The following is a 26,551-nucleotide window of genomic DNA, read 5'->3' as shown; positions in this document are numbered from 1 at the left end:
CTGTGAATGGCAACATGTTGTGATAAAATTAAACCTCCAGGAAATTACTTTGACTATTGTAAATTAACTCAGAAGATGCTACAACTGTAATCACCCCATGGTGGCAGCATTCACTAGAATATATGTTCAGAAACTCTGTGATATCTCAGATGTTAACTTACTTTTTTCACACTGGTTTCCAATAAAGCCAGCCTCACACACACACTGACCGGTGACAGGGTCACAGCTCAGAGAGCTGTCCTGGCACTGGCATTTGGTGAAGCACCCTTGGCCCCAGTAACCAGAGTCACATGCTAAAAAGATCAGCCAGTGTTACAGTGAAAGTTATGTACAAGTTGACGAATGACATTTTTTTTATACCCAGTAGCCCTGTAACACTGTAATTTCTCAAAACATAATAAAAAACTGAAACACACTGTATTATGATTTTTTTTAAGGATAATTATAGTTCTTACATGTTGTACAGTCATGGCCTGTTTTGCCCGGAGGGCAGACACAGTGACCTGTCTGTGGGTCACAGCTCGCATCAGGGTGGCATGAACATTGCATAAAACAGCCTGGTCCATGGTATCCCGGGGGACACTCTGTACACAAGAGACATCCACAGGAAACAAGCTTTAGCAATCTACTTTGATTGACACGTGGTTAGTGGAAGTGAAGAATAGCATCAATTTAAATGAAACCTTACTACATGGATGGCTCTAAACATAATTCACATTGTAAACAGCTAATCTGTTTACAGCAGTTATAACATCTGGATTCATTCAATTATTCAACTATTGTTTAATTAATGAGAATTACAGATGTGAATAATTGATTAAAGCAGTCCTAAAAAGAACAACATAGTCACATAAAAAATAAAAAAAAAAACTCACCATTTTGACAGAGGTTTCCTGTGAAGCCTGGTTTACAGTCACAGCTTCCAGTCTGTTTATTGCATGAGCCTCTGTTCTCACAGGGAGGACAAGATGACTGGCACTGCAACCCCCAGAATCCATCAGGGCAGTCTGGGGAGCATCAAGTGACTTTCAGATTAACTGAGCATTAAGCCACTTATGTTACTTATTTCTCTACAAAACCCTAAAGCCACATATGCTTAAACATTTTTGGGGGAGAAATGTATTAAATCAGCCTCTGAAAGTGGTAAAATGTCTCAATGAGCTTGTAAGCTTCAACATAAAGAATAGGCTAAAGATAATACTGCAGCTTTGTAATGTCAGTGATTTCCTCATCACATTTTCTTCCCTCGACAACCTGCAACATGATCAGGCTAAACTGTCCCAAAACTAATATTAAAGGACAGTGTCACAAAATAAATGTACCTTCCTGACAGGAGCGTCCTGTCTTCCCAGGAGGACAGATGCAGTGTCCAGTTATGGGATCACAAGAACTCCCTCCACAGTCACAGGTCAGACGACAGTTTTCGCCATAGCTCCCAGCTTTGCAGGCTAGCAACATGCAATAAAAACACAAAAGAAAAAAAAAACAAAAAAGAAAAACATAGATAGATAGCAGAACAGTCAGAGTGTAACGCAAGAAAAAATATAAAATAGGATTACACAACATTGCACAAATGGGTTTAGGGAGAAAAACTGCAGAAGTGAAATTTTAGAAATACTCAATCATTTTCTGTTTATTTATTCAGTCTCTGCCAATAGTCTCTGCAGTAGTAACTGAAGTAAATCGCCCCTGTCATGACCTGGCTCGCAACTTAAGCTAAGTACAATCCCAAAAATGTAGAGGGCTGTTTTTATACATATATATATTTGGCATTGGCAAACCCAGCAAGCCCAGGCCTGGACTGTGCATTAGTGCTGACATACTGTAACTCTGCTCTGTTATCTTAGTCCACTCCACAGAGACACAAAGTCATGTTTTTACCAGAGGCTCCTGAACAATATTCAATATCACTTTAGATCACAACACAGAGGGTTGAACTTTCCATCAACCAGCAGAGTAAATAGCCAGAGGACACCCTGCTGTGGAGGATCACTCATATTTTTGGTTCTACAGTTTGTAATGACAGGAACACCTGCACTGACCAGGTGAATTCAAGAGAAAGCCTTATTTATTTCACCCACTAAATCCACTCAATCCATCAAAGGTTGGAAAGAATGAATAGAAGAAGACGGAATAAAGAAGGATTTATAGGCGTCATGGGAATTGAAAAAGATTGTGGCAAAGGTGGAGAAATTCAGGAACTCATTTATAACTATTTGTGTTGTCAGTATGACATAGTTTATCAGAAAGGGCACACATTTCGCACAAGCATGACAAACAATAACCACACATGCAGACACATGTGTCAGTATGCGGGCCCACGCATTTCACATGTCTGCACACAAATTCACAATGATCCTCTGTTATTTAACCACAAGAGGGCGCTGTGGAGTCCAGCTCTGTGGAGGACTTCACAGAGCTGGACAGTGTTAATTAAATTGCATTAAAGCAGCTTTTTGTCTCACCGAGCAGACATCTGTCTCCGTGAAGTCCTGCAGGGCATCGCTGGCTGCACTCTCCAGTCCTGGGGTCACATGACCCTCCACCTGGACAGTCACATGGCTGCTCACAGCCTGCCCCGAAGAAGCCAGGATCACATTCTACATTGAAAAACAGAAACACATACACAGAACAAAGGAAGACTAATATGACGGACAATCTCAAACACAACATTTTGTAAAACTATGTAGTTATTTAAATCTGAACCAGTGATGGGCTTGATTCTGCCATCACTGTAGATTTGTTTCCAAGAGTAATCACAGCAACTTCTACAGCTGCTTTTCTCGACCATTACTTCAAAACTGCACTGCAAGGACACTGCATGCCTCCAAGTTTATTCCCCCTCAACCACTGACTTTCACGTCAGGAAATTAACTTGGATGTTTATAATGTTTGAAGCTGTGAAACTGTCAGGACAGTAATATTTCCGATAAACACGAAACACAAATCTTAATCACTTCATTACTGGGATCCTGGATGCTGTAGTTGTCGTCGAATAAATGAGCTGGTGCTCGTACCTTTCTCACACTGTGGGCCGTGGTATGCAGCTTTACAGAAACAGCTCCCTGTTTTGGGGTCACAGCCAGAGGAATGTTCTTGAATACAGTCACATTCCTTGGAACAGCCTGCACCGTGCGTCCACCTGGGACAAGCTGAGGAGTGGACGGGATCAGTTTAGAGCCAGACAAAAAGCAAGAGTTAGTTTGACGTATAAGGATGACTGGTTTCAACATGTTCTTATTTTTGTATGATACTGAATCAAAACAACATTTATATATGATTGACACTTATAACACTATATTATAGAATATAGCTGTGAAGGGCAAGGTGCAGTATAACTGCACTAAAAGAACTTCATAAAAGCTTTTTAAAATTCAGAAAAGAAATTATATTTTTAAAGTGAAGGTGGGAATTGTTAATTGAGGATGAAAAATTCTGCAGTGAAACCTTCTCCACTATCAGATTACCTTTTAGTAAACACACCCAACCACCATGTTATCACAACATCAGACTTCTGTTGGTTCAAGTCATGTGACCACTCCCTCTTGTTTCTCTTGATTTATTGGACTTCATGCATAGTTATGCTGCATCATTCATCCTTACTGAAGTATAACTACAAATCTTATTTGAGACCAGGCTGACTACTTGTGCAAGTGCTTTCCTCCAAGGTTTGAGTTGTAAAAATGATGACGGTGGTGATTTTGTGGCCACTGTTGTTGGTAGTTTCTTGCTAACGATATCACATAAGCACTGGACAAACAGATACAGAGTGTTATGTAAGACTTAAAATTTAAACACTGCCATGTCTCCACACAGTGTTTAGAACAATCAATATGCATGAATTTTGCCAAGACTGTCCCTGTTCAGCAACAAAAACTGAACTCCACTCCACCCTGTCCCTCTCGACATTGGCTTTATGTTAGGTGCAGCTGCAGGCTCTGGTTACACCCTCTCCACCCTGTCAATGTCCCGCTGCAGGATGGAGCAGACAGCTGTGAGAATCTGATAATATTCCTCGTGCACATTCTTCCATCCTTCAGTTTGGTCTTAGAAGGGTGAGCAGCTTCCACACTGAGACGCCGAGAGCAAAAATTCATTGCCATGTCCATCCGGAGGCTTAGGAGCAACCCTAAAACACTGGGGGATGTGAATATGGTGACAGAGGAGCTGAAGAATCTTTATTATAAGAGGCTGCTGCCGATAGAGAAATACTACTCCTTCCATCACTTTCACTCTCCGAGCTATGAGGATGCAGACTTTGACAACAAGCCAATGGTGCTAGTGATGGGTCAGTACTCAACAGGAAAGACAACTTTTATCAGGTAAGACTCTGGTCTCCCATGCATTTAAAGAAATTGTGGATTTCTTGTGTGTGCATGAATTAAACACTGCGTAGGAGGAAAAGACGATGACAGCTGTGGTTTGCATCCTGGTCTTCAGGTATCTCATAGAACAAGATTTTCCTGGTAGCCGAGTTGGGCCAGAGCCAACCACTGACTGCTTCAGTGCCCTCATGTATGGAGAGCAGGAGGGAATCATCCCTGGGAATGCCCTCACAGTGGATCCAAAAAAGCCCTTTCGCAACCTCGACCCTTTTGGAAATTCTTTTCTGAACAGGTGACTAAACATGCAAAAAAAGGAGAAAGGGATGAAAGAGGAATAGTAGATTTTAAAATTATTTTTATGTATGTTGTATTCTCCAAAAGTTATTTGATTCATCTTCTTTCTTTGACTCTTTTTCCCTCTTTGTTTTCTTCAGAAATGTTTGAAAGTTCCTTCCTGTGCTCTTCATTCATAATCACACTTGTACTGATACAAATTTAGTGATGCTTTGCCAATATTGCTGAATTGTGTTGTATGCATTTTTCATTGCAGGTTTCAGTGTGTTCAGATGCCAAATCAAGTCCTTGAAAGTATCAGCATTATCGACACACCAGGCATCTTAACTGCTGCTAAAAGAAAACTCAGTCGAGGTGAGACAAGATACCTTTCTAATGGGTCTTTACTTCCATATATTCAGTTTTAGACAGTTAAAGTTGGGCAGCAGTGCTGCTGTCAGGGAGATTTAAATTCCTGGTAAAAGGAGAGTCATAGTAGATGCAATAAAATAAGAAAACTTCAGTCCAGCAACACTTGAAGTCAGAAGCACAGCAGATGAAAGTAATGTGACAGCTGGGAGGAGAAAAGCTGAAAGTAACTGAGCAGTCTTCGCTTTGTTTTACAGACGCATTAATCTATGGGTGTAACGGGTGTGTGAAATGGCTTGAAACCAGTGAGGGCCACTGGGACATGTTATATCCCAGTTCCTCTACATCTTGAGGCACTGAGGCTGGCCACATTACAGACAGTGTTAATGAAAACCCTGTGTTTTTTGTTCCCTATCCCCAGGCTATGACTTCCCAGCAGTGCTGCGCTGGTTCGCAGAGCGTGTTGATCGAATCATCCTGCTGTTTGATGCACATAAACTGGAGTTCTCTGATGAGCTCACTCGGGCCTTTGGGGCTCTGAGCGGCTATGAGGACAAGTTGCGTGTGGTTCTCAACAAGGCTGACAGGGTGGACTCACAACAGCTCATGAGAGTGTATGGCGCCCTCATGTGGTCACTGGGGAAAGTGTTTCGAACCCCCGAGATCCTGCGGGTTTACATTGGATCCTTCTGGTCAGAGCCGAGGCAGATGCGTGACCACTACCAGCTGATAGAGCTGGAGGAGGAGGATCTTTTGGCCGACATAAGGAACCTGCCACGCAATGCTGCAGTACGCAAGCTGAACGACCTGGTGAAGAGGGCACGCTTAGTAAGGGTAAGAGATCATCTCATAAAGTCGCATGTAACCCATACTTTAGGTAAATATTTACAAACCACCCTGGTGATCTTGTGTCTCATTTAAGCTTTGTTTCCTTCCTAGGCTCATGCACACATCATCAGCTATCTTAAGCAGGAGATGCCAACCATTTTTTGCAAAGAAAGCAAGAAGCACAATCTGATTTACCAGCTTCCTGTAATTTTCAACAAGATCCAGCAACAGCATCGAGTCCCAGCTGGTGACTTCCCTGACTGCACCAAGATGCAGGTCAAAAATTACTTTTTAATTGCTATATGAATACCATATTTTTAGTATTTATATACCTAAATGTATTCTGTGAGTCTTATATGTAATTGCATACATCTCCAGGAGAAACTTCTGGGTCAAGATTTCTCAAAGTTCAAGACACTCAAACTAAGTCTAATGGCTTCACTGGATAAACTCCTGACCACCGACATCGCAAACCTGGTGCCTTTACTTCAACAGCAACAAGAACTGAGGAAGAAGTCCCTCCCTGGTGTGTTGGATGGCGATTTTTTGGGAACATTCAGGCCCGAGCACTACAGGAGAGATCCTTTCAAGGAACTCCCCAGAGATGATGAGAGCAGCGAGGCAGATTTTGATGAGTGGGTAGTGGAGAAATACAAACCCAAATACGATGAGATTTTCTACAACCTCAGTCCAAATGAGGGCAAACTGAGCGGCACCAAAGTCAAAGAGTGGATGACGAGCACACTTCTGCCTAACTCTGTGCTTGCTCATATCTGGAGGCTGTCTGATGTAGATGGAGATGGCATGTTGGACAATGAGGAGTTTGCTTTAGCAGTCCACCTTATTGAGGGAAAACTGGAGGGCCACTGGCTCCCCCGAGAGCTGCCTTCTCACCTGGTGCCACCGTCAAAACGGCTAAGTACAGCCAGCAATGATGAGTAAACATGACATCGAAAGGAAATGGAAGACTGAGGATGTGTCTGCATTATCTGTAGAAATTATACATAATCTGGTAACAACAGTTTGATATTTATCCATTTGAATGTTAATCATCACGGAACCAAAACATAAAGATTACAACCGGTAGTTTTGATCATTTTTGCATCGTACTTTCATCTCACATTTTATTTCTGCATTCTGTATTACAAACATACAGCAGCAATGCTAATCCTTAATTGGATGGAATTTTCCTTAAGGTTATATATTTGTTTCTACTTTCACAGAATCCTAATGTGTTTCTTATTAATGGCATTAAACTTGTAAAGATGACTAGCCAGTATAATTTCATTGTTTGTCAAGAGTGTATGATGGTCAGGTCAGGCTGGTACTCACGCAGGTGGCAAAAACGACCATATAATCCTGGAGAGCACAGGCAGGCTCCATACAGATGATGGCAGTGTCCATTGTTGGGGCAGTTACACTTTCTTCTACAGTGCCTCCCAAAATAACCCCTTGGGCAACCTGTGAACATGAATAATGCCAGAAAACTGTTATACTTTGGGTCAGATGTCTGCTTCTGTAAAATAAGCTCCAGTTAATGAGAGCAAGAGCCAATCTTTAAAAAAAAGGAAGTAAAAAATAAGACACACGATCAATCTGTAAGTCGACATCTTCAAAAGTTTGGTCATGAGATGACTGACCAGGTAAGAAATTACAAAATTGACAAAACTATCTTCTGAAACACAAATTTATGTTTTTACTTTCTATAATTTTTGCTTCATTCATGTGAGATACTGTAGTTAAATTCTTTCAGGCCTTTCATTCAAATGAAATGATTTCACACCAGAGAATCAATTTCCAATTGAACTGTGCACAAATTACCGGTGCACAGCCTATGATGGAGTCACAAGCAAATACTGCTTCATATCAAAGGGTCACAAGTTGGAAAAAATGCTGGAAACCGCTGATCTAAGGCCTGGTTGCTGTAGTCATACCTGTGTGTGTGAACGTCTGCTTAAAGTGTGTGCCTGTAGAGGAAAGACTGTATACAAACCATCCTCGCAGAGCAGGCCCTCCACCCCTGGGGGACACAAACACTTCCCAGTCACAGGGTCACACGAGCCTCCGTTCTGACAGCGGCACAGACTGTTACAGGCCTGCCCATAGGTCCCCTGTGGACAAGCTAGAGAGAGAGAGAGAGAGAGAGAGAGAAAGAGAGAGAAAGAGAGAGAGAGAGAGAGAGAGAGAGAGAGGTGGCGGGGCGCATGAAAAAAAAACACTGACACTTTAATATCAGTATTACTAATTGGATCAAATTGTGGGAAATTCAAGGTCTATGCACTGGTGGTAAGAAGTCAGTCAACACTTCCACCTTCCATCCTGTGTTCCCCCATGGTGTGAGCCCTCCTGACACTCTTAATCTCTCTTGCCTTGTTAGCAATAACAACATGAACCATCTGGCTGTTTAAGATGTGCTAGAGTGTTACAATCCATCAAGTGAATGTCTGCTTAAATTCTACATCACACTTTCTTCACAGCAGTTTTATGTCACTCCATGGGAAGATAAACCAGTTTAAAGTAATCTATGGAGGTACCAGCATTACAACAATATCAAACAGACACTGGAGATATGGTGCAGAAATGAAAGAGCAGAAAGAGTTTAGTCTAACAAGAACAAACTTTTTTAATACGAACGGTATGAAAGAGTGGTGCTATCAACTGTGCCAGATGTGATGTGTACATGTGGGAATGCAACCAAAGTAAAAGATCAGTAAGGTTGGTGGAGTTATGGGGCGTTTATTCTGCTTCATAACAACAGAACTGGCACCAGGCTGTTTCTTAAGGTATGTTGAGGCATGCTTGGGCAACATGCAAAACACACAGAGCTGTTTAAACACCGCAAAATTGTTTTATTGTTCCAGCAATAATATATAAAGTTGACAAGTTGCTTCTTGGAAATGATACTAGGTCATTTGATTTTCAATTTGGTCAGAATTAAGCATTTGATCAGTGATTAGATAGCCCCTGAATTTTGCTACATGATGTGTATTAATAATGTTTCTTGTAGCTATAACTTCAAGAAAACAGATAGTGAAGTGGCACCAATCAAATCAGGTAAGACAAAGCGGTAAAACATTTTCTCTTTTATTTTTAAAAGCCATAGAGGGCCCAAAATTGTCACCATGTTTTGACCAGCCTTTGTTCTTTATAGACCACTGCGTTATTATCTACTGTAACAATTCCCATATCTTTGCTTCAGACAGTAAAACTAGACATTTACTCCACCTGAAAATGCTTCCCATGTCTAGACCCATCATCTTCAGGGTGTGTATCTGAACACTGCCACCTCAGGTGCGTGTTTCTAAAAGTGACAGATTGCCTCTAACAGACTTGTCCCATGTGGCTCTCTTCTTATGATTACCAGCCTGAACTCTGGTTCAGAGCAAAGACAGACATTAATCATGGAGCTGGATGCGAACAATGGAGTCTTGCTTTCTAGCCCAGTAGTGGACATCCTTGGCCTCAGGCTGTGCTCTAGCTGTGGGCCCTGGCCTCACTCCAGTAGCAGACAGATTGATTCCCCCGATGCTCTTGTGTTCAGGAACCCATAAACAACCCAGCCTCCCACGCAGAGGAGCCGACAGGTTATGATACACAGCCCTGGATCGATGCACACTGGGAGCTATCTCATCTCTCTCTATAACTAGACCACATTACTATGGGTAGCAGAAATCGACCTAGAGGAGGATGAGTCCTGTGGGGAAAAACCAGGTATGTGTGTGTGTACTGTACTGTTAACATTATCTACTTGTCATGTATAGAATATGGGCATAAATAATTCATTTTGGTCTCCCGACCATGCACATGTTTCAGCAGCATGTCACTTTTTTTCACTCTACAAAATGAAATATTCAGGCCCCTAAACTTTCAAAGAAAAAGTTGAACATTTTGGGAAAAATACTCGACACCATTCTCCACCATGCTCTTATCACCTGCAGAACTGACCACTGCAATGCTCTGCTCCCTTAAAAGAACATATCTCAGCTACAGCTGCTTCAAAACTCAGCAAAACATGACAAAGACCAGAAAGAAAGCACAGATTACACCGATTTTAAAGTCTCTGAATTTGGTTTCCTGTCTGCTTCAGGACTGAGTTTAAGATCCTTTTAATTTTTTTTATAAAGCTCTTAATGGCTTTGGTCCTACCTATTTATCAGATTTGCTTTTAACCTATGAACCCTCAGGTCTTCTGGCAGCTTGCCTTTTAATTATACCTAAAGTCAGAACAAAAACATACGACCAGGCCTCCTTTTATTACTATGGTCCACACACACCGCTGATTGCTTCCCACTTCAAACCACTCAGCAATATTCCTTTCAACCATGATCATTTCATAACCTTAACCACGTTTATTATTTTAACCATGACAACAAACATCCTTTAACCTTAACAAAGTACTTACTTTAACCCAAACTATAACCTTTCCCTAAACCTAATCAAGCTGTTTTTGCACTTAAACCTAACAGACATTTTACTGTAGCACTCTCACAAAAAAATGAGTGAGTGATGATGAGTTATTCATTTTTCAGTAGGGATTTTTAAGAGTTTATCTGTGACATATCTCTTGCTGTCAGGCCCTAATTCAAGAAACACTCCTATGCGTCATATCAGAGGTTAGGGACAAACAACCTATGTGGTCGTTCAGGCTGGAGGACTTGTTGATTCTGGTAAATAGCCACAGGACTTCCAAGAGAAAGATCTGCCTTCAGTGTATGGATACTATTAGAAAATATTTTGAGGAGAGTGGTGAAGGAAAGGACACGTAGAGTCAAGCTCACTGTAGCACTCGTCAAGAATTTGTGTTGCGATGAAGCAATGTAACACGCTATGCACAGGAACACAAACTCTACTTACTCCTGTTGCAGATGATCCCAGTCCATCCAGGTGAACACTGACATCTGTCTCTGTTTTCACCACACTCTCCATTTACACAGTCTTCACAGCTCACACTGCAGTCATCCCCGAACGAGCCATCTAGACACACTAAAAAAAAACTGGAAGTAAGTTGTTCTTATCTTTACATGATCTATTTGATCTCTCACCAGACATGCATCTTCATCTCATCACTAGCACCTCTTACTGTACCTATGTGGCTCTCCAGCCTAAGTTCCCCCCTGCGGTCTCTCTGGATCTCTAACTCTTTTTCATCATCACCGCCATCATCACCATCATAATCATCACTGTCATAAGGGGAGTGCAAGGCTGCCGTATACTGCAGGAGCTGAGGAGCATTGCGGAATAGCAGATCTGGTAATCTTTGGACCTCCAGCTGCTCCTCCTCTTCTTCCTCCTCCTCCTCTTCTTCTAGTTCTCTGCCATAAAGTGCTGAACACGCCCAGTGCAGTTATTTAGTTAGGGTCAGTGATATAACAGATATAACTATGCTATCAAGGAATAAGTCAAATACAAATGTTACTCACAGATGCAGGAGTGCTGGTCCTGATCCAAGCGGAAGCCCAGTCGACAAAAACACTCATATGTTCCCAGGGAGTTGACACAGTAGTGTTCGCAGCCTGAGGTCTCTGCTACGCACTCGTCAATGTCTAACAGAAAAATTCACAAACATCATAAGAGAATGACAGGGAAATAATAGCACAGCCAAGTGTGATTGTCTCGGGATAGAGGTTGCACACAATAGGTTTTTACTGGTGATGCACAAGTTTAATGGCAGACCTGAGCAGGTCAAGCTCAGGTGGGCCTGGTAGTATTTCTCCAATAAGACAAAGAATGTTGTTTCATTTCAGAGTAATCATTTGATTAAACATCTGTGATTTTTGCTATGTTGAGCAGCTGCCATCCGGCAGCTGCTCTAGTTCATACAAAGTTTGCTCTTCAGTGAGCAAAATATTCTGTTTTTAGTTTTCAGCTCTGGAATGGCTTGAAAAAGCTTAAGCAATCAGCTGGTAAATATGCTTTGAGAATGTGTGTCCTGCACAGCTGTGCCACAACATAGAAAACATTTAAAAGGCACCAGGCTAGGTAATCTGCTAACAATCCAACACTTACCGTCACAGCCACAGCCGTCTGGGTTTAGTCTGTGGCCGGCTCTGCAGCTGCACTCGTAGCCACCTGGGTAGTTTCTACAGAAGTGACTACAGCAGGACTCCCCACTGACACACTCATCACTATCTGAGGAGGGCACGCAGTGATACAGAGTTGGTTTCAACAGATGGACAGAAAGAAAGAAATTAAGAGTCAGAAGAGCCAGTGAATGAAAATGGAAAAAAATGTGAAAGAACATGAATTAAAAAAATAACAAAGATAAAGAACCAGACTCAGAAGAGGTAGAAGAAGCCACAGACAGAAATTCTTACCAACACAGGTCTTCCTGTCTTGGTCTAGCTGGTAGCCGTGGTTGCATGAGCAGAGGGGGCCGTTGGTGGTGTGCTCACAATGATGAGAGCAGCCTCCATTGTTCTTCTCACAGCTGTTGACGATCTCCATCTCAATGCCTGGAGGAAAGAAGACCAAAACCAAAACTACAGTGCTGGAACATAAGGACAATATTATGGAGAATTTCTGGCAAATGAGGACTATTTTGGTTTGTCCCAGTTTTGTAATTACAAGCTGCAGATGATAACAGGAAAAAAAAAAATTATCCAGCACAGATATACGGAGTGTGTGTTTTTCACATAAGGAAGTCCATCATTAAATTGCATGTAATATCTCTGCTATAATGTTATGTCTTTTATTTGGCAGATTAAAAATTAGAGTATTGTAACTGTAAGCTTCTTCATGCTTCCTGTTCATTTGTATGTTCAAATCGTGTTGGGGCTGTAGGTATCACAGATGCACATCAGATAAAAATGCAGAGATTGAGAAAGGATTTGCTCATTTGCACAAAGAAATGTGTTCAGTGCTAGTTGGAATTTGTGGAGTTTAATTTCTACTGTCTTTACTTACGGTAGCACTGTTTGCCATCTGCACCAAGTTCAAAGCCTGGATGACACACACAGCTGAAGGAGCCCAGCATGTTGACACATCCATGGGAACACCTGGCATGGCCTGAACTGCACTCATCAATATCTACAGGATGGATGGATGGATGGATGGATGGATGGATGGATAGATAGATAGATAGATAGATAGATAGATAGATAGATAGATAGATAGATAGATAGATAGATAGATAGATAGATAGAAAATCATAGGGGTATAAGAAAGCTATAGCAAACAATTTGTATCAAAGATTTATCTGTTTTACAAAGTTGCAAAACACAAGAAAATGTATCTGGGTCATATTAAGACATGTCCAAGTATTTCATAAAGGTCATAAAACTGATATATGTCTTCTTGTCCTCAAATCTTTGCCCAGAGTTAAGTAATCTGACCCTCTTGGCCAAGTTGCAATTTGCTCTCCAGACCAAAAGGAACTGGGTTATTATGGTTCCTACTGTAGCACAATCACATCGTATTTGAAGCAAACACACATGTAGATTGACACAAATAGTTTGTACACCGACTCAGAGCCCTTATCTGAGTTTTAGCTATGCACAAACACACACACAGTAACAAATGTGAATGGTCTCAGACTCTTTGGGATCAGGCTCTGCAAGTGCCTTTGTTTGGAGCTGGTTTAATGACACCAGACGTAAATGAACCACACACACATTCTGTCGGAGTATTTCAAAATGTTGCTGCCAGATTGTTTTTAAAAAAATCCTGATGTGTGAAAGATTTTTAAAACAATGTAGCAAATACTTCCTCAGGCAGGAAGGCTTTGTCAGGGCTCAGGTTACATTGGCTTCACCTCTCCTCCATAGGTGGAGCAGAAGAAATTTTAGTGAGAGTGGTTTCCAACATCAACCTCTCAAACCAGCAAAAGGGGTGTTGTAGCACAGATTTGCATTAAGAAGGAGGTTTAGTGTCTCCGTAACTTGTGGAAAAATCATAAATGTCATTCTGTTAAATTGTAGTACATTGCAAGAAAGAGCAGCAGCCTGTTTGATGTATCCATAGTGTAAACAGTGTGTGTGTGTGTGTGTGTGTGTGTGTGTGTGTGTGTGTGTGTGTGTGTGTGTGTGTGTGTGTGTGTGTGTGTGTGTGTGTGTGTGTGTGTGTGTGTGTGTGTGTGTGTGTGTGTGTGTGTGTGTGTGAGTCCTCACCTTCACAGTTCTTGGCATCTGCAGCCAGTGTAAAACCAGGTCGGCAGCTGCACTGAGCCCCGCCATCTTCAGAAAGACACAGCTGGGCGCAGCCTCCATTCCTCTCCTCACAGGGGTCCCTCACTGACACAAACACACACAGACACACACACAAACTGAAGCCAGGTCAACTCAGCAGGTGACTCTGTGACCCCACTGGTTAGCTGGGGTCAGGACAGCTTTCAATTTTACCACCAGATTAACATCTAAATTTGACTTAGCCACATGCAACGTCTTACAGGTTTCCTAAACTGTGTGAGTCTGGTTATGATGTCTGATCTGAAGACCTCTAGTAAAACTAACAAATACATTTTATAAGCCAGGAGGAGAAATCTGAATTCCTGCTCTTTACTGTACAGTGACTGTTTCCAAAGCTGCTTCTCAAATTCCTTTCCCCTTTACAATTTCCTACCTTGCACACTAGGAGCAGCCAAAAATCCTTATTTGTGCTGTGATTTGGTCCAATTTACAACAGTAGAAGTTCCTACTGTACTGTAGGGTTAGGGTACACAAATAAGCTCTGTCCAGTAATTTCTGACATATTCATGCATGTTGAGAACCTCTGCTGACAAAATGACTTACATTCACAGTGTCTCCCATCTCTCTTCAGCTGGTAGTTCTTTCGGCACTCACATTTGTAGTGATTGTTCCCCATGTCCACACACTTGTGCTCACATCCACCATTCAGTACTGAGCAAGAAGTCACAGCTGAAAGGCAAAAGAGACACAAAAGTATACATCGTAAATAAGGCTAAAACCCCAATTACATCCAATTACAGTATATATAAATGTGAAACTCCAAGTTTTTTCGGACTAGACTAGTTATACAGCATTTAAAATGTGAACTCACAAAGGACGACATATGCATATAATTGGATTTATTGGCAACCTGAAATGGCTTTAACACCTCAAACTCTGCAGCCGTGTAATTATGGAAAGCACTTGGGTAAAAGCTGGAAACTGAAAAATGATATTCAAACCGGGTCCAATGGGTACCCCTGGTTAGTTTCTAATGATCTTTCCATCCCATTTCTCCTGTGATTTAATGATGTGCCAAATATGAATATCAGCCGTGTGCCTTCTGGGTGCCCTAAACACAGACATGATGACACAGACGGGTTGTAAAACTGAGAGAAAGGCTGGCTTTCAACACTGATGACTTCAGCAGACACAATTAGCTATCCCTCTACCTCCGTCCCTATCGTTTACCACAAAACTACAGCCGGCAAAGTGGTGTATTAAGAGAGAGAAATGAGACCAAAAGAAACAGAGGAGCACAGGTTTTCAAAAAGTAACAATTTCTCTCATTACCCACAGGTTTTATGGAGCTAAAAAGGGAAAAAGTACTTTACCACCTTATATTTCTCCCATTAGGTCATGTCAGAATTTCCCACAAGACTCTGGGATTAATCAATGAAGCTTAGCACTTCCATTGTATTCATCTATTTACAGGTTTGGGGATATTCTTCCATATGTTCACTCACAATGGACATGGCCACTTTGGAAACCAACCACAAGGTGTGAATCAAGTCTCCTGAGGACCAACGGAGACCAGATGTTCACTCCACACGTGAGCAGGCCCATTAGTCATTTTCATACATCAGGGTATATGAGAAAATCTCAAGTGCTTGACAGAAGCCTAATTTTCAAACTGCACTTTATCTGTTAATCCTCTACGTCACTGAGGGAATGCTTGGAACAACAATATTAATGTGGGGAAAAAATGCAGCACACAGGGAGGAGTAGAAAGCAAATGGTTACCACAAGTGTAATAAATATTTGTGTTTAGTACTTACCAATGCAGGTCCGACCATCAGCGTGCATGCGGAAGCCTTCGCTGCACTCACAGCGATGAGAACCCGGTGTGTTCACACACGTTTGCTGGCATCCTCCATTGAGCTCCTCGCACTCATTTACATCTGAACAAACCGATATATACATTCAGTGTATACACACACACACACACAACCATGCACATAAATCCTCATTAAGAAAACCACTCATTCACACAACAGAATATTGCCACAAACCACAAGACTGCACAACAACATGTATGCCACTCAGGAGCCATTAAAGATCAAACTTGTTAGGAATGTAAGTCGGCCTCTGACTGTGTCAAAGGTATAATTTTGCAAGTATGCAAGTCATGAACATGGGATAATTAGTAGGCCATATTAATGGCCTCTCGCCTTGAGTCATCTTTTGTGTTAAAAAAACGGAGCTTTGCTGAACAATGACAGATTGAGAACGTTTGTGGGAAAATAATGCTGAAATGAATGGAAGCTTAAATTGAGCTGCATTTTAGAAACGAGTCATTTATTACATCCTTTATAAAATCTCACATCCAACTTTGAGGCAGTCTGATTAAACATTCCATCTGCAGTTAGCCAAATGAAAGAAAATTGAAAACACATTTTTAGTATTGCAGATTTAAAGAGTTGTAATTGTATAATTTTGACCAGATCTGATGGTTTTTAGACTTCTACTTCTGAGCATTACGTTTACACTTCAGTTGTCACGTTTAAACTTCACTATCATCACCTCTTATTATTTAATGATGAGAGAAATTACAAAGAGCTTATACTGAAAAGTTTTGATACATTCTATCTATTGATAGTGTCTGAGCAAGACACTGAATCCCCACTTGCTTCAGAAGCATACTGTAATACCACACTGATCCTGTGTGTGTGAATGTTTAATGGAGTGAATGATGAATGGCTTATCACACTGTTGTGCAGTAGTAGTATGTGTGCACTCAATTTGTTTCCTGCACAGAAGAGGGGTCCTCTGCAGAGGGTCCATGTGCCTGCACGTGTGTCAGATTGAAGATCATGTTCCTCAGAGACAGAGGCAAGTTGAGAAAACACTGCACCTGAACACTCCATTCAAGGACAATAAGACTTCGCTACACATCTGTTCAACACATCACGCATCCTCCTAACTGCCTCCCAGTTGTCATCTCTGACTCGCAGCAGCCTTTTTCAGCTAGTACCAGTGATGACAGAGTAGATGTGTGTGGGGAGGGCAAAACAGTCCTGCAGTCTTTTTTTTTCCAAGAACATGTGGTTCAGTTTATTGGAGCATGCAACACTACCATCATTTAGGGTCCTCAGAGGTCAAAGCACTTCCCAAGTAGTGCAAATATTAGAAATCATTTTCAGACAGTTTGCATGCATTCGTGTAGTTGTGTGTGAGTGAATGTGTATTCTTTTTCTGAACTCTCAACTCTCTGGCAGACCCATGGGAACAGCCCCCTTCAAAACGATCTCAAGACTATTTTAATTAGTTTGTGTCCAATAATAGGAGCTAAAGGGAGGGGAGGGGGAGAGTCAGAGAGGAGGCCCTTCGCCAGTAAAAAGAATCCTTTTCATACCCAGCACATAGAGTAGTGTGATCAGGTTAAAGGAATTCATATCAGTTTGCCCAGTTTATACAGACATCTCTTAATGTTGAAACAAATAATCACTACACAGCTCTGAAGAATTACATATTCATGAGCCGTCCTATCATTCTGGGCTCTTTTGTACTTTACATTGCCTGCTTCTGTAGAGAATCCCTAACATACAAAACAATAAATGCAACGGGAGGTTTGTTAAGGTTAATATACTTATTGGTCTCCTCATGTGAGAGGATTTCAGTGGGAGACACACAATGGCTGCTTTTCACCGGGGGTGGGTGGCAACAGGGGCGGGAGTGATGGTGGTGTCGGAGGTCGAGGGGCATGAGTTCTGAATGGTATCGTGTGACACCGTCTGGCTCTAAGCGGAGCTGCTGAGCTCACATCTACGACAAGACAAAGTAGATGAAACATTTGGGAGCTAAGCTTTGACGGCAGAAAGAAATGAACAGGTGGTCTTCAGAAGGAGCACAACAGGAACTGAATTTGCTTAAAACAAAAGAGGATCTGAGAAACTGTGGTGTGACAACAATTAAAATGTGTATGTACGTTTTCTCTAATAATTTGTTACCTTAACATAAGTACAGTAAAGTAATTGGTCTCACTCATCTCTCCGTTTCTAGATTTCATTACTTGGTTTAAAAGTTCCCAAACAGATAAAACACATGCTAAAAACAACTCTTCCACATGTTCCTTTTTGTCCTGCTACAGTTTAAACCCAAACTCGTTGTCCTGCCCCATAAATACGACCACACATACAATTCACACAAAACCTTGTAAAAGACGAACTTCACAGCTGCTGATGCTGCTTCCGTTTGTCTTCTCCAGCGGTAACCTCTCAGACTTTAAATTATTACAGAGTGACAATATCCTGTCTTAAAGGTTAAAAGTCAGGGGGCAAGTGCTCACACCTGTAGCTCTTAGGAACAAATGGTCCTAAGTGCCCAACGCTAACTCTGCATATTTCTGTCAGATGAGACAGACTGAAACTGAGAAAGCATGTCGTCTGAGAAGGTTATTAGAAAGCTGTGCTTGCCTGTGTGGTGGGTTTAGCCCTTTACAGCCTGAGGTCTAGACAGTTAAGCAGGTCCTCAGTAGGTCAACCTAGACTAGTGAATTTAAATCAAATGACCCAGATATTTCTGCAAAATCACAAAGGCCACTGAATTATTTCAATGCATTTTGCATGTCAGTGTTATGGTGGGAAAAATTAAATGGATATATATTGAAATTCATAAAGCTTAAGTTCTACTTTTTATAGTAAAACAAAGACAAGGAAAATTCATGAATTAAAGGTACCATGAATCAATATTTTTTGATAAGTGGCTCCCTATATTGTTTGCAGGAGACTGACTGATGATTTTTGAGCTAAAAAAAATAACTTGGCAAATCTTATATGATTTTTTTCATTAGAAAATGCATTATGTCTTTATGGATACACTCATTGCTAATAATGAAAACTCCTCTTTATTCAGTGTACTCGTGACTAAAGAGTGGACCAGGGAAGAGGATAGGATAAGGAAAATATTTCTATTTCATCTGTGCAAAAATAAAATATCACAATAAACCAGTTAATAAGTTAACTAACAAGTGTACTTGTGAGTATTTCTGATAGAAATGTTTCATGCTACCCAATTTCACATCATATAATAAACATGTAGAAAACTAGGGGCAATTACCTGACTGAAAATCTCTATGCTACAATAAACACCTAGTGTGACAGGTGTTGGTTAATGGGACTGCACTGCTCTTTCTAGTGGAGACTTAAACCTAGATTATACTAAGCATTTAAGATTTAACACTCAGAGAGAGAGAGAGTCAATTAACCGAACCTGCCTCAAAAAGAGCTGAAATAAAAAACTGTCACCTTTGCTCTATAGTGCTGGTGTGCCTATTTAAAGGGCCCCTGTGGAGTTTTCGTGTAAACAAGCAAAAGTTATGTTTACAATTGCTGTTACTCATCGGAACCTATTATGTGTATCCTTGAGGTTTCGTAAATGTGTTAAATACAATTCCTTCCTCATCAATCATCAGCAATGCCCATTTTTTATGTAATCCTGCTTTGTTTACATCCATGTTTACTAGCTTGCAGTCTTGTTCTTCCCTGCTTTGGTTGGCACATTGCCACATTACCGCCACCCGCAGATCAGTGGAACAAGGTGAAACCATTGTGGGGAGTATGTATCTGCATGCAAGTGCTCTACAGCATTATTAGAGGTCAAAAACCCCACAGGGTACCTTTAAGGCATGTTATAGTCTGCATTACTTTGGATATTTTGAGCTGGTTTGGAAGCAAAACAGAAATCTCCAAACCCAAGTAAATTCATTCACATTCTAAACTGAAAAAAAAAAGAAAGTTTTTCCATTCATAAAAACAGCACAGGAAGACCCAGCTGGGCAGAGAGCCTGCTACAGTCTGTCTGTGTTTGTGCACACAAGCTACATCCAGATGTCCATCTTACCTTGACATGACTTGCCATCTGGACCCAGTCTACTGCCTTCAGGACACTTGCAGTAGTAGCTGCCAATTGTGTTGCAACAGTACCCTTCACAGCCGCCTTCATCCACTTCACATTCGTTAACATCTGAAAGAAAAGGATTAAATGGCCGGTTTTACTAACATAATGCACAGTCCACAAAGAGCTGCAGTTAAATCAAAGCCCTAGAGATAAAAACCAAACTGCGGTTAGTGAGTGTGTTGCCAGTCTTTTAGGACCAGTGCACTCCAGGCAAATAAAAGGAGCAGATGAATCTATAACTTGTATATCTCCCCCACATGTTGCAATTCACCATCATACGTATATAATAAGATACAGAATTATTCATATCTTGACCAGAAAAAAACTTGATCTTTTTTTGGCTCCCTTGTTACTTAATAAAACATATGCCAGTACTTAAACACTGACATTAGCCTGTGTCTGAATCTAATCAGCTATTTCCAAATAAGTCTTGGGTTGATCCACTATATAGAGCATTTACATCAGATTGATCATTAGATAAAGATTTATAGCAGGCGAGGTCTAACCAATGTTGCTGTTGTAGCAGTTTGGGAAGTTTGGGAGCTTTAATGGAAAAAAACAATGAACAATAAAATCACTGATGTTAAGACTGTTTTGCTAAAAATGTACCCCCCGATCTCTGTATTTAAATCTCTTATACCTTTAAGAATGCCTTTCTGAATGAGTACTTTCCTAGAAATCGTTTTCAACATAAATTATTGTTGTCTTGTGTGAAATGTGAGAGCAAATGCAAAATGTTCTTGGACACATTATTCTGTCTAATGTCCAAAGATTTTTTTATGAACTTTATCTTGGAACCTTGTACAAACTTGTTGAACTCTTCTGTTGCCACTGTAGTTCTAATCCACGTGTCAGTGACATAGCCAAACTTCATCTCACAGATGATACAGTGTTGTATGCTGGGTTTGAAAAAAGGAGATGGTGACAGAGAAATGCACTGCACTTGCATGGACACCCCCTGTCAAGGTGGAAGGCTGAGGTAACAGAGGAGAAAGGAGAAGTTATTTAGTGTTTTGTCCCCATCTGTTAAAAGATTTAATGGGATTCCTTAGATGTGCATTGAGCAATAGTTTGTTTATCTTTGAATGGCAGGAAATTTCAGAGGCACAGCTTGGAGATACAATTTGGAAAGAAAGAGACAGAAGACAGAAGGAGATGGGGTTAAGTAGAGAGAAGCACAGTTTATAGTAACAAGCTGTTTGGCAGCTTGTTAGTGTAAATTAAGAGCACATGACAAATCAAGGTCTGCCTTTATAATCATATCAAATACCACAGCCTATGGCTCTTCACTAATAAACAAGGTCATTACCAAGCTTCTAATTAAGGTTTTTAACATTTTTTAGGCTTTGCAGGCACAATAGTAGCAGTATAATGTCCCATTCCCTAAAGCCCCTGGTGTTTAGGTATTTATGCAAATGTTAATCTAAAGCACATACAGTTAAATGCACGGAGATAGCCAGCAGAGATGCTCTCCAGGACCCCTCTGGTAAAAAACCTGAAAACAATTTCTGTTTTAGATTTTGGCACGCTAAACCAGTAGACTCTGAACATTGCCAGTATTCCCCTGTTGGTCTATTCAGGGACTTGTCAATTATGTCTGCACTGCATTTTATCTGACTTCCTTCACCAGATTGGAGGAAGACATCCATGAAGCAACAGACAGCTTTGCCAAATTATAAACAGACAACATGTATGAAAAACAGCTCCTGTTGCCCAAAAACTGTTTGATAATGTCTCTGTCTCCATATATGTACATGCAAATAAACAGGTACAAATAAACACTGTTTAAAAAAAAGTGAGTATGTGCGAAATACTACCTAATAATTGCACAAAACCACGGGAGACCAGTAAATTGTCTCCAGCTGACCACGTGACATGCTTTATCAATTATCTATTCAGATCAGTGATAAAGCATGTCAACTACATATCCATTCCACTCATGCAGAGCACAGTAGTTTAGAACAGTAGTGTTGAATTTATTTCTACCATGTCAATTTGCTACATATCCTCTGTGTGCAGAGGAGAAGATACAGATGCATGTGTTGAACTAAACCAAAAGACAGATCAGCAACTCAAGTAATCAAGCTCATAGGACAAACATGTCTCTCCTACAGTAGCTATTAAAGGGAAATCAAACTTCGTCTCCGATTGGCACGAATTAGACACAATAAAAGTAGCACTACAAAGTACAATTTATTATACTGTTAAATTTGGCATCTGTAGAATGCTGCAGGACCTCAGAAACTAAGGATGGGTCGCCATATTTCTTTTTCAGGCCACACCCACACTTGGTTTCTAAGGGCAGGCAGAGTTATCTGGGTCATCTGGGGAGACACACTTTGTTTCAGGAATTTTTATTGATGATGATGAACTGCTCAGATCATTACAGATTTTGGTTTAGCCATCCTCCTGGTCCAAATCTTTGTGACTGTCTTTACCTAAGTTGTCATAAAATTAGCTTGTTAGGATTGTATGCATGCAAATATTTGTAATGTGCTTTGTTTTCCTCGGCAAAGGATAAATAACTGGTAGAGTGACAGTGCTGACTGCAGCTTTTCAGGTCTTCATTGCCCTGTCCTGGCCTCCTGGGCTGCATTGCTCTGTGTTGGCCTTTACAAGCCTTTACTTACGCAGTAGCTCAGCATTCAGCACATTCTCCTTCTCTAGGGGGGGGGGGGGGGGGGGGGGGTCTAAGAAACTTTCTGTCTAACCCTGAAACACAAGGAAACAACCCTGTTCTGCATTTTTCATTAACTCATAGGAAGGTGACATGAGTTCTTAACCTCAGGGCCCTGCCCCCTAACACATCCTCACTTTGATCCCACAGCCCCTGAGAGCCCTAATGAGCTCTCCATATCAGCTCAGGGTCATTTGCCATCACCATTAAATGCCAAGTAAAAAGAAAGCAAAAATAACAAACAGAGACACATTAGCAATGCCTTCCAAGTCATCATGCTTATTTATTTCAGACCAAACAACACTTCCAGAACTCATTATTCTTTCTAAATATGACCTTAATTTTAACTGAAACCTCAAAAAAAAAATCTCAAGATAACCTCAATTTTTTTTTTAACCAAAATGAAAACTCAAGTAGACACAGAAACCCACACAGTTTTGGGATCCAGGTTTCCAAATTTTGTTATTTTTCACTTTGTGGCTTGGCCTTTTCTGAAAGTCATCGGTCACGCTCTGTGTCTTTGGCCTAACCATCATCACATGGACACAGTGCTGAACTAAAAGTGCTTTAACATGAGAATGAGAGTGAAAATAGCTGACTTGTTAGTACAATGGCTTGTGCCAACCCTTCACAAAAAGATTTAACTACAGAATGTATCATCATTTTGGAGACATCAGGGATTGTGCTATGAAGATAGAATGAAATATAAATAGATTTACTGAACATAAGTCTACTGTTCACACTGCCAAAAAATACCCCTGTGGTTTGTACAACAATCAGTGTGAGGGAGGTGAAGAATAGAGTTTATTAGGAGCATAAAACAGATTTATTGCAGGGCAATTATCACTTTTCTCTGGGTATAGAAATTACAAAAGAATAAAAATCATGAAAATGTCACTAAAATATGTAGAAATGCAGGGTTTTGTAGTGCTAGATGAGATCTGGTAAATAGATTTGCTTTGAGAACAAAGCTTAGAAGAATCCACGTGGTATTTGCACACTTTTAGAGAACATATTCACAGACTTATAAGACATTTTCATAACTAGAAAAAAAAGATTTCCTTGGCAAAAAGGGCTGAAGCAAAAAAGAAGGATTTCCTTTTGTTGATTAATCCCTTAAATTGAAAAGTGGAAACACTTTCTTCTAGTGGAGATAAATCCAAATACAAACTTCAAAACATCAGGAACTTACATTTGAAGTCACAGATGCTCTATTAGTTTTGTTTTTCTATAGTCTATGAACACTCATAAACTTTTAGCTTAGTTATCCTGAGCTTTGAACTATATTTTTTCATTGTTGTACATAAACTAGATCACTAAAATTGAAAAGTAATCATAAATTCTTCCAGATGGGGCTCAGTGTTGAAGTTTCCCCTCAAGCATAACAACACCTCTCAGACATTCACTGCGAGCAGTGACCTGAAGTGGTTAATTGCTTTGTTAACCCAATATATCTCAATACACACATACCTGTAAACAGCCTACTTATTGTCTTCTCAGAACCCAGAAGAAATCCAAAGAACTGTGACCCACACAGCAGTGGAGGATTTCATTCATGGAAATCATACTATTTGACAAGGAGTCTGAACAATGCTACTCTCAGCACATGTTGTCATTAAGATCTCTGCCTTGGTTCAGCTGTTGTGTATTTGGATGTAGACCTGCCCAATGTCAAAAGGGGACCTTTTATCCTCCAAAATAAAAGGTCACAAAACCAAGATATGGTATTATTACGACAAGCAGGCTCCTTCTCCTTTATGTGTCTTACACACTGCGCACTTATCTTTATTCCTTTAGTAAAAATGCTTTTATTTCTAAGGTTTTTTTTTTCATTATTCTCTTTATGTCAAGCATATATGTTCACATGATGATAATATGGACACCTGACAGAAACACCCAATATTGTTTGAGTGTATAGGTAACACACAATTTATTAAAAATACTATAAAGCACTGTGAAACGAAAGCACATCACTCCCTTCAGCTCCAAGTCCCCCGATACTCAAACACCTGTGGCCTTTTCCTCGATGTTCACCATGTGCACCAGTTCTAACTCCCTCATGTGGCCTCTGATTCTCATACCTACAAATGTGCATCATCAATCTTAATTTCACTGATGGACTGACAGGATAGATGACACATTCCACTTACCTCAACACAAAGTCATTCTTTTATACATTTTGGAAAACTTCTACCATCAAAGTATAGTGTACATCTTCATCTCTCCATCACTTTTTAACTCAGTCTCTCTCCACCACACTTTGTGATGCCTTAAAGGAAATAGCATCTTAGATGCAACTCTGGAGTGTTATCATATCTTTTAAAGAAATTCATTTGTATACATTTCTTGCAAAAGATCACTCATAGTTCAGAATCCAATGGAAAGTGTTGGTCTCCTGTTGTTTTATGAATGGCGGTGATTATGGTTTCCCATCAGGGACCAGACAGAACAGACAGCTGCTTCAGTGCTCTTGTGTTCGGCCACCGAGACCCTATTCCTGTTTATCTCATTAGGTGTTATTGACATTACTTGTCCTCTACAGTACCGTACCTCCCCTTTCCAATCTCTCCAAGGACTAACGTTCTTCCTTCCTCTAAAGAAAAAAAATGAACTACATGGATATTAAATAAATCAACAAATGTTCAACTACATATCCATTCTACTCATGTTAGAAACATTAGACAAAGAAAGTCAAGATCAATAACTGAATCAGCAGGCCTCAGTGGTATGGCATGTCTCTCAGCCCCGATCAGTGAACGTGGAGGATTTAGATCTCAGACCTCGGTAAGTGATACTCAAACCTGAAGTGATTTACTGTTTCTTCTTTACTAGATGGAACTTGAATACCTGACAGAAATGAGTTGTATTTCCTACATTCGCTAAGTCTTTATTCCCACATTTCTACTGTAACAAATGGACACAGAAAAGGAATGCAACTTACCAAACTAATAATAACTTGTCTATGTCTCTTATTGCAGCAGTGCTGGCAAGGATCATTTAAGAAGAAAGTCTTCAACTCTCATTAAACTTAAAAAAAAAACCCTAACAATAACTGCTCCATTTGCAAGCTTTTTTTATTTAACTGAAAATGACACATTACCAAAAGTAGACAACATATTTGATGTTGCAACATCTGCTCCCAAAAGGGGAGGAAACTGGGAACTGTCATAACAGGAAACATTCTTTGATCAGTCTTTTGATCATCAAAAGGACTATTGCAGGAGAGCCAGCTAATAAAGCTGTAAAATCACTGCTGTTTGGCAATGAGCTGTAATAATTCAATGCTGAGATGTTCCACTCGATGATTTGAGTTCACTCCCGCCTCCGTTTCCTTTGCTCCATCGTTTTTTGAATTTCTTTCTTTCTTTCTTTCTTTTTTTTTTTTGTTTGACCTTATCATGGGCCAGTGATGATTTCATTATTCGAATTTGCAAGCTGAAATTGTGTGGCAACAAAACGTATTGTTTACTGTGATTATTTATTGTTCATTGGTTGTGTCGAACTATATTGCTGCAGCTGCACTACTGCTGTGATGTGTGCATTTCCTGTTTTGGTTCTCTCTCTTTACAGTTGCCTTCGGGAGTACTAAGTGGCATGCACAGGGTTTGATGTCACATGTTTGGTTTGGACCTAATTATCTAATCAACCACTGCTCTCAGCTCAGGGCGCCATCACACATGTCTAAATGAATGTGGATCAGTGTGGGGATGGCACTGTCGCTCTGTAAGTTGGTCGGCCAGTCAGTTCACGAGTCAGTCCAGAATTCAATTTTTCTACATCAGTAGGATAAATTACCCTAAAATAATACAAATACAGACATTCATGATCCCCCAGTGACTTTGGTGTTAATCTGACTTTTCATGTGGAGGACTGTACAATTAGCTTCAGCCATGCTTAATCCTGCAAACTCATATAAACTAAGACATAAACCAGAAACACCGGTCGCATATATCTGTATATCTTTGGGCAGTAAATAACTGCCATGACAGACAATTTGTCGCACTTTCTGCTTACTGTAA

General features: G+C 40.5%; 2 protein-coding genes across 2 annotated transcripts in view; one reads left to right on the top strand and one right to left on the bottom strand.

Moving 5' to 3' along the window:
* LOC121187698 (multiple epidermal growth factor-like domains protein 6) overlaps positions 1 to 26,551 on the bottom strand; it is a 53,987-nt gene that overhangs the window by 15,497 nt on the left and 11,939 nt on the right. Inside the window, exons 5-22 of the mRNA XM_041047076.1 lie at positions 19,799 to 19,921; positions 15,736 to 15,858; positions 14,522 to 14,647; positions 13,901 to 14,023; positions 12,699 to 12,821; positions 12,110 to 12,247; positions 11,802 to 11,924; positions 11,216 to 11,338; positions 10,881 to 11,120; positions 10,650 to 10,778; positions 7,789 to 7,917; positions 7,128 to 7,256; positions 3,018 to 3,152; positions 2,466 to 2,600; positions 1,323 to 1,448; positions 876 to 1,007; positions 456 to 584; positions 162 to 293 (exon numbers count right to left, since the gene is read on the bottom strand). Coding sequence (XP_040903010.1) covers positions 162 to 293; positions 456 to 584; positions 876 to 1,007; positions 1,323 to 1,448; positions 2,466 to 2,600; positions 3,018 to 3,152; positions 7,128 to 7,256; positions 7,789 to 7,917; positions 10,650 to 10,778; positions 10,881 to 11,120; positions 11,216 to 11,338; positions 11,802 to 11,924; positions 12,110 to 12,247; positions 12,699 to 12,821; positions 13,901 to 14,023; positions 14,522 to 14,647; positions 15,736 to 15,858; positions 19,799 to 19,921 — 2,418 coding nt within the window. The remainder of the gene's footprint in view (positions 1 to 161; positions 294 to 455; positions 585 to 875; positions 1,008 to 1,322; positions 1,449 to 2,465; positions 2,601 to 3,017; positions 3,153 to 7,127; positions 7,257 to 7,788; positions 7,918 to 10,649; positions 10,779 to 10,880; positions 11,121 to 11,215; positions 11,339 to 11,801; positions 11,925 to 12,109; positions 12,248 to 12,698; positions 12,822 to 13,900; positions 14,024 to 14,521; positions 14,648 to 15,735; positions 15,859 to 19,798; positions 19,922 to 26,551) is intronic.
* LOC121187699 (EH domain-containing protein 2-like) lies at positions 4,061 to 7,039 on the top strand. Its single transcript, XM_041047077.1, has 6 exons — positions 4,061 to 4,322; positions 4,441 to 4,617; positions 4,876 to 4,973; positions 5,389 to 5,801; positions 5,907 to 6,071; positions 6,174 to 7,039. Exons 1-6 carry the CDS (start codon positions 4,102 to 4,104, stop codon positions 6,735 to 6,737), a joined length of 1,638 nt encoding a protein of 545 aa, XP_040903011.1. The 5' UTR covers positions 4,061 to 4,101; the 3' UTR covers positions 6,738 to 7,039.

This window comes from Toxotes jaculatrix, chromosome 9 (genome assembly GCF_017976425.1).
Source record: "Toxotes jaculatrix isolate fToxJac2 chromosome 9, fToxJac2.pri, whole genome shotgun sequence".
NCBI lineage: Eukaryota > Metazoa > Chordata > Actinopteri > Toxotidae > Toxotes > Toxotes jaculatrix.
The sequence above is the reverse complement of the archived record's forward strand: the minus strand, read 5'-3'. Positions and strand labels throughout refer to the sequence as shown.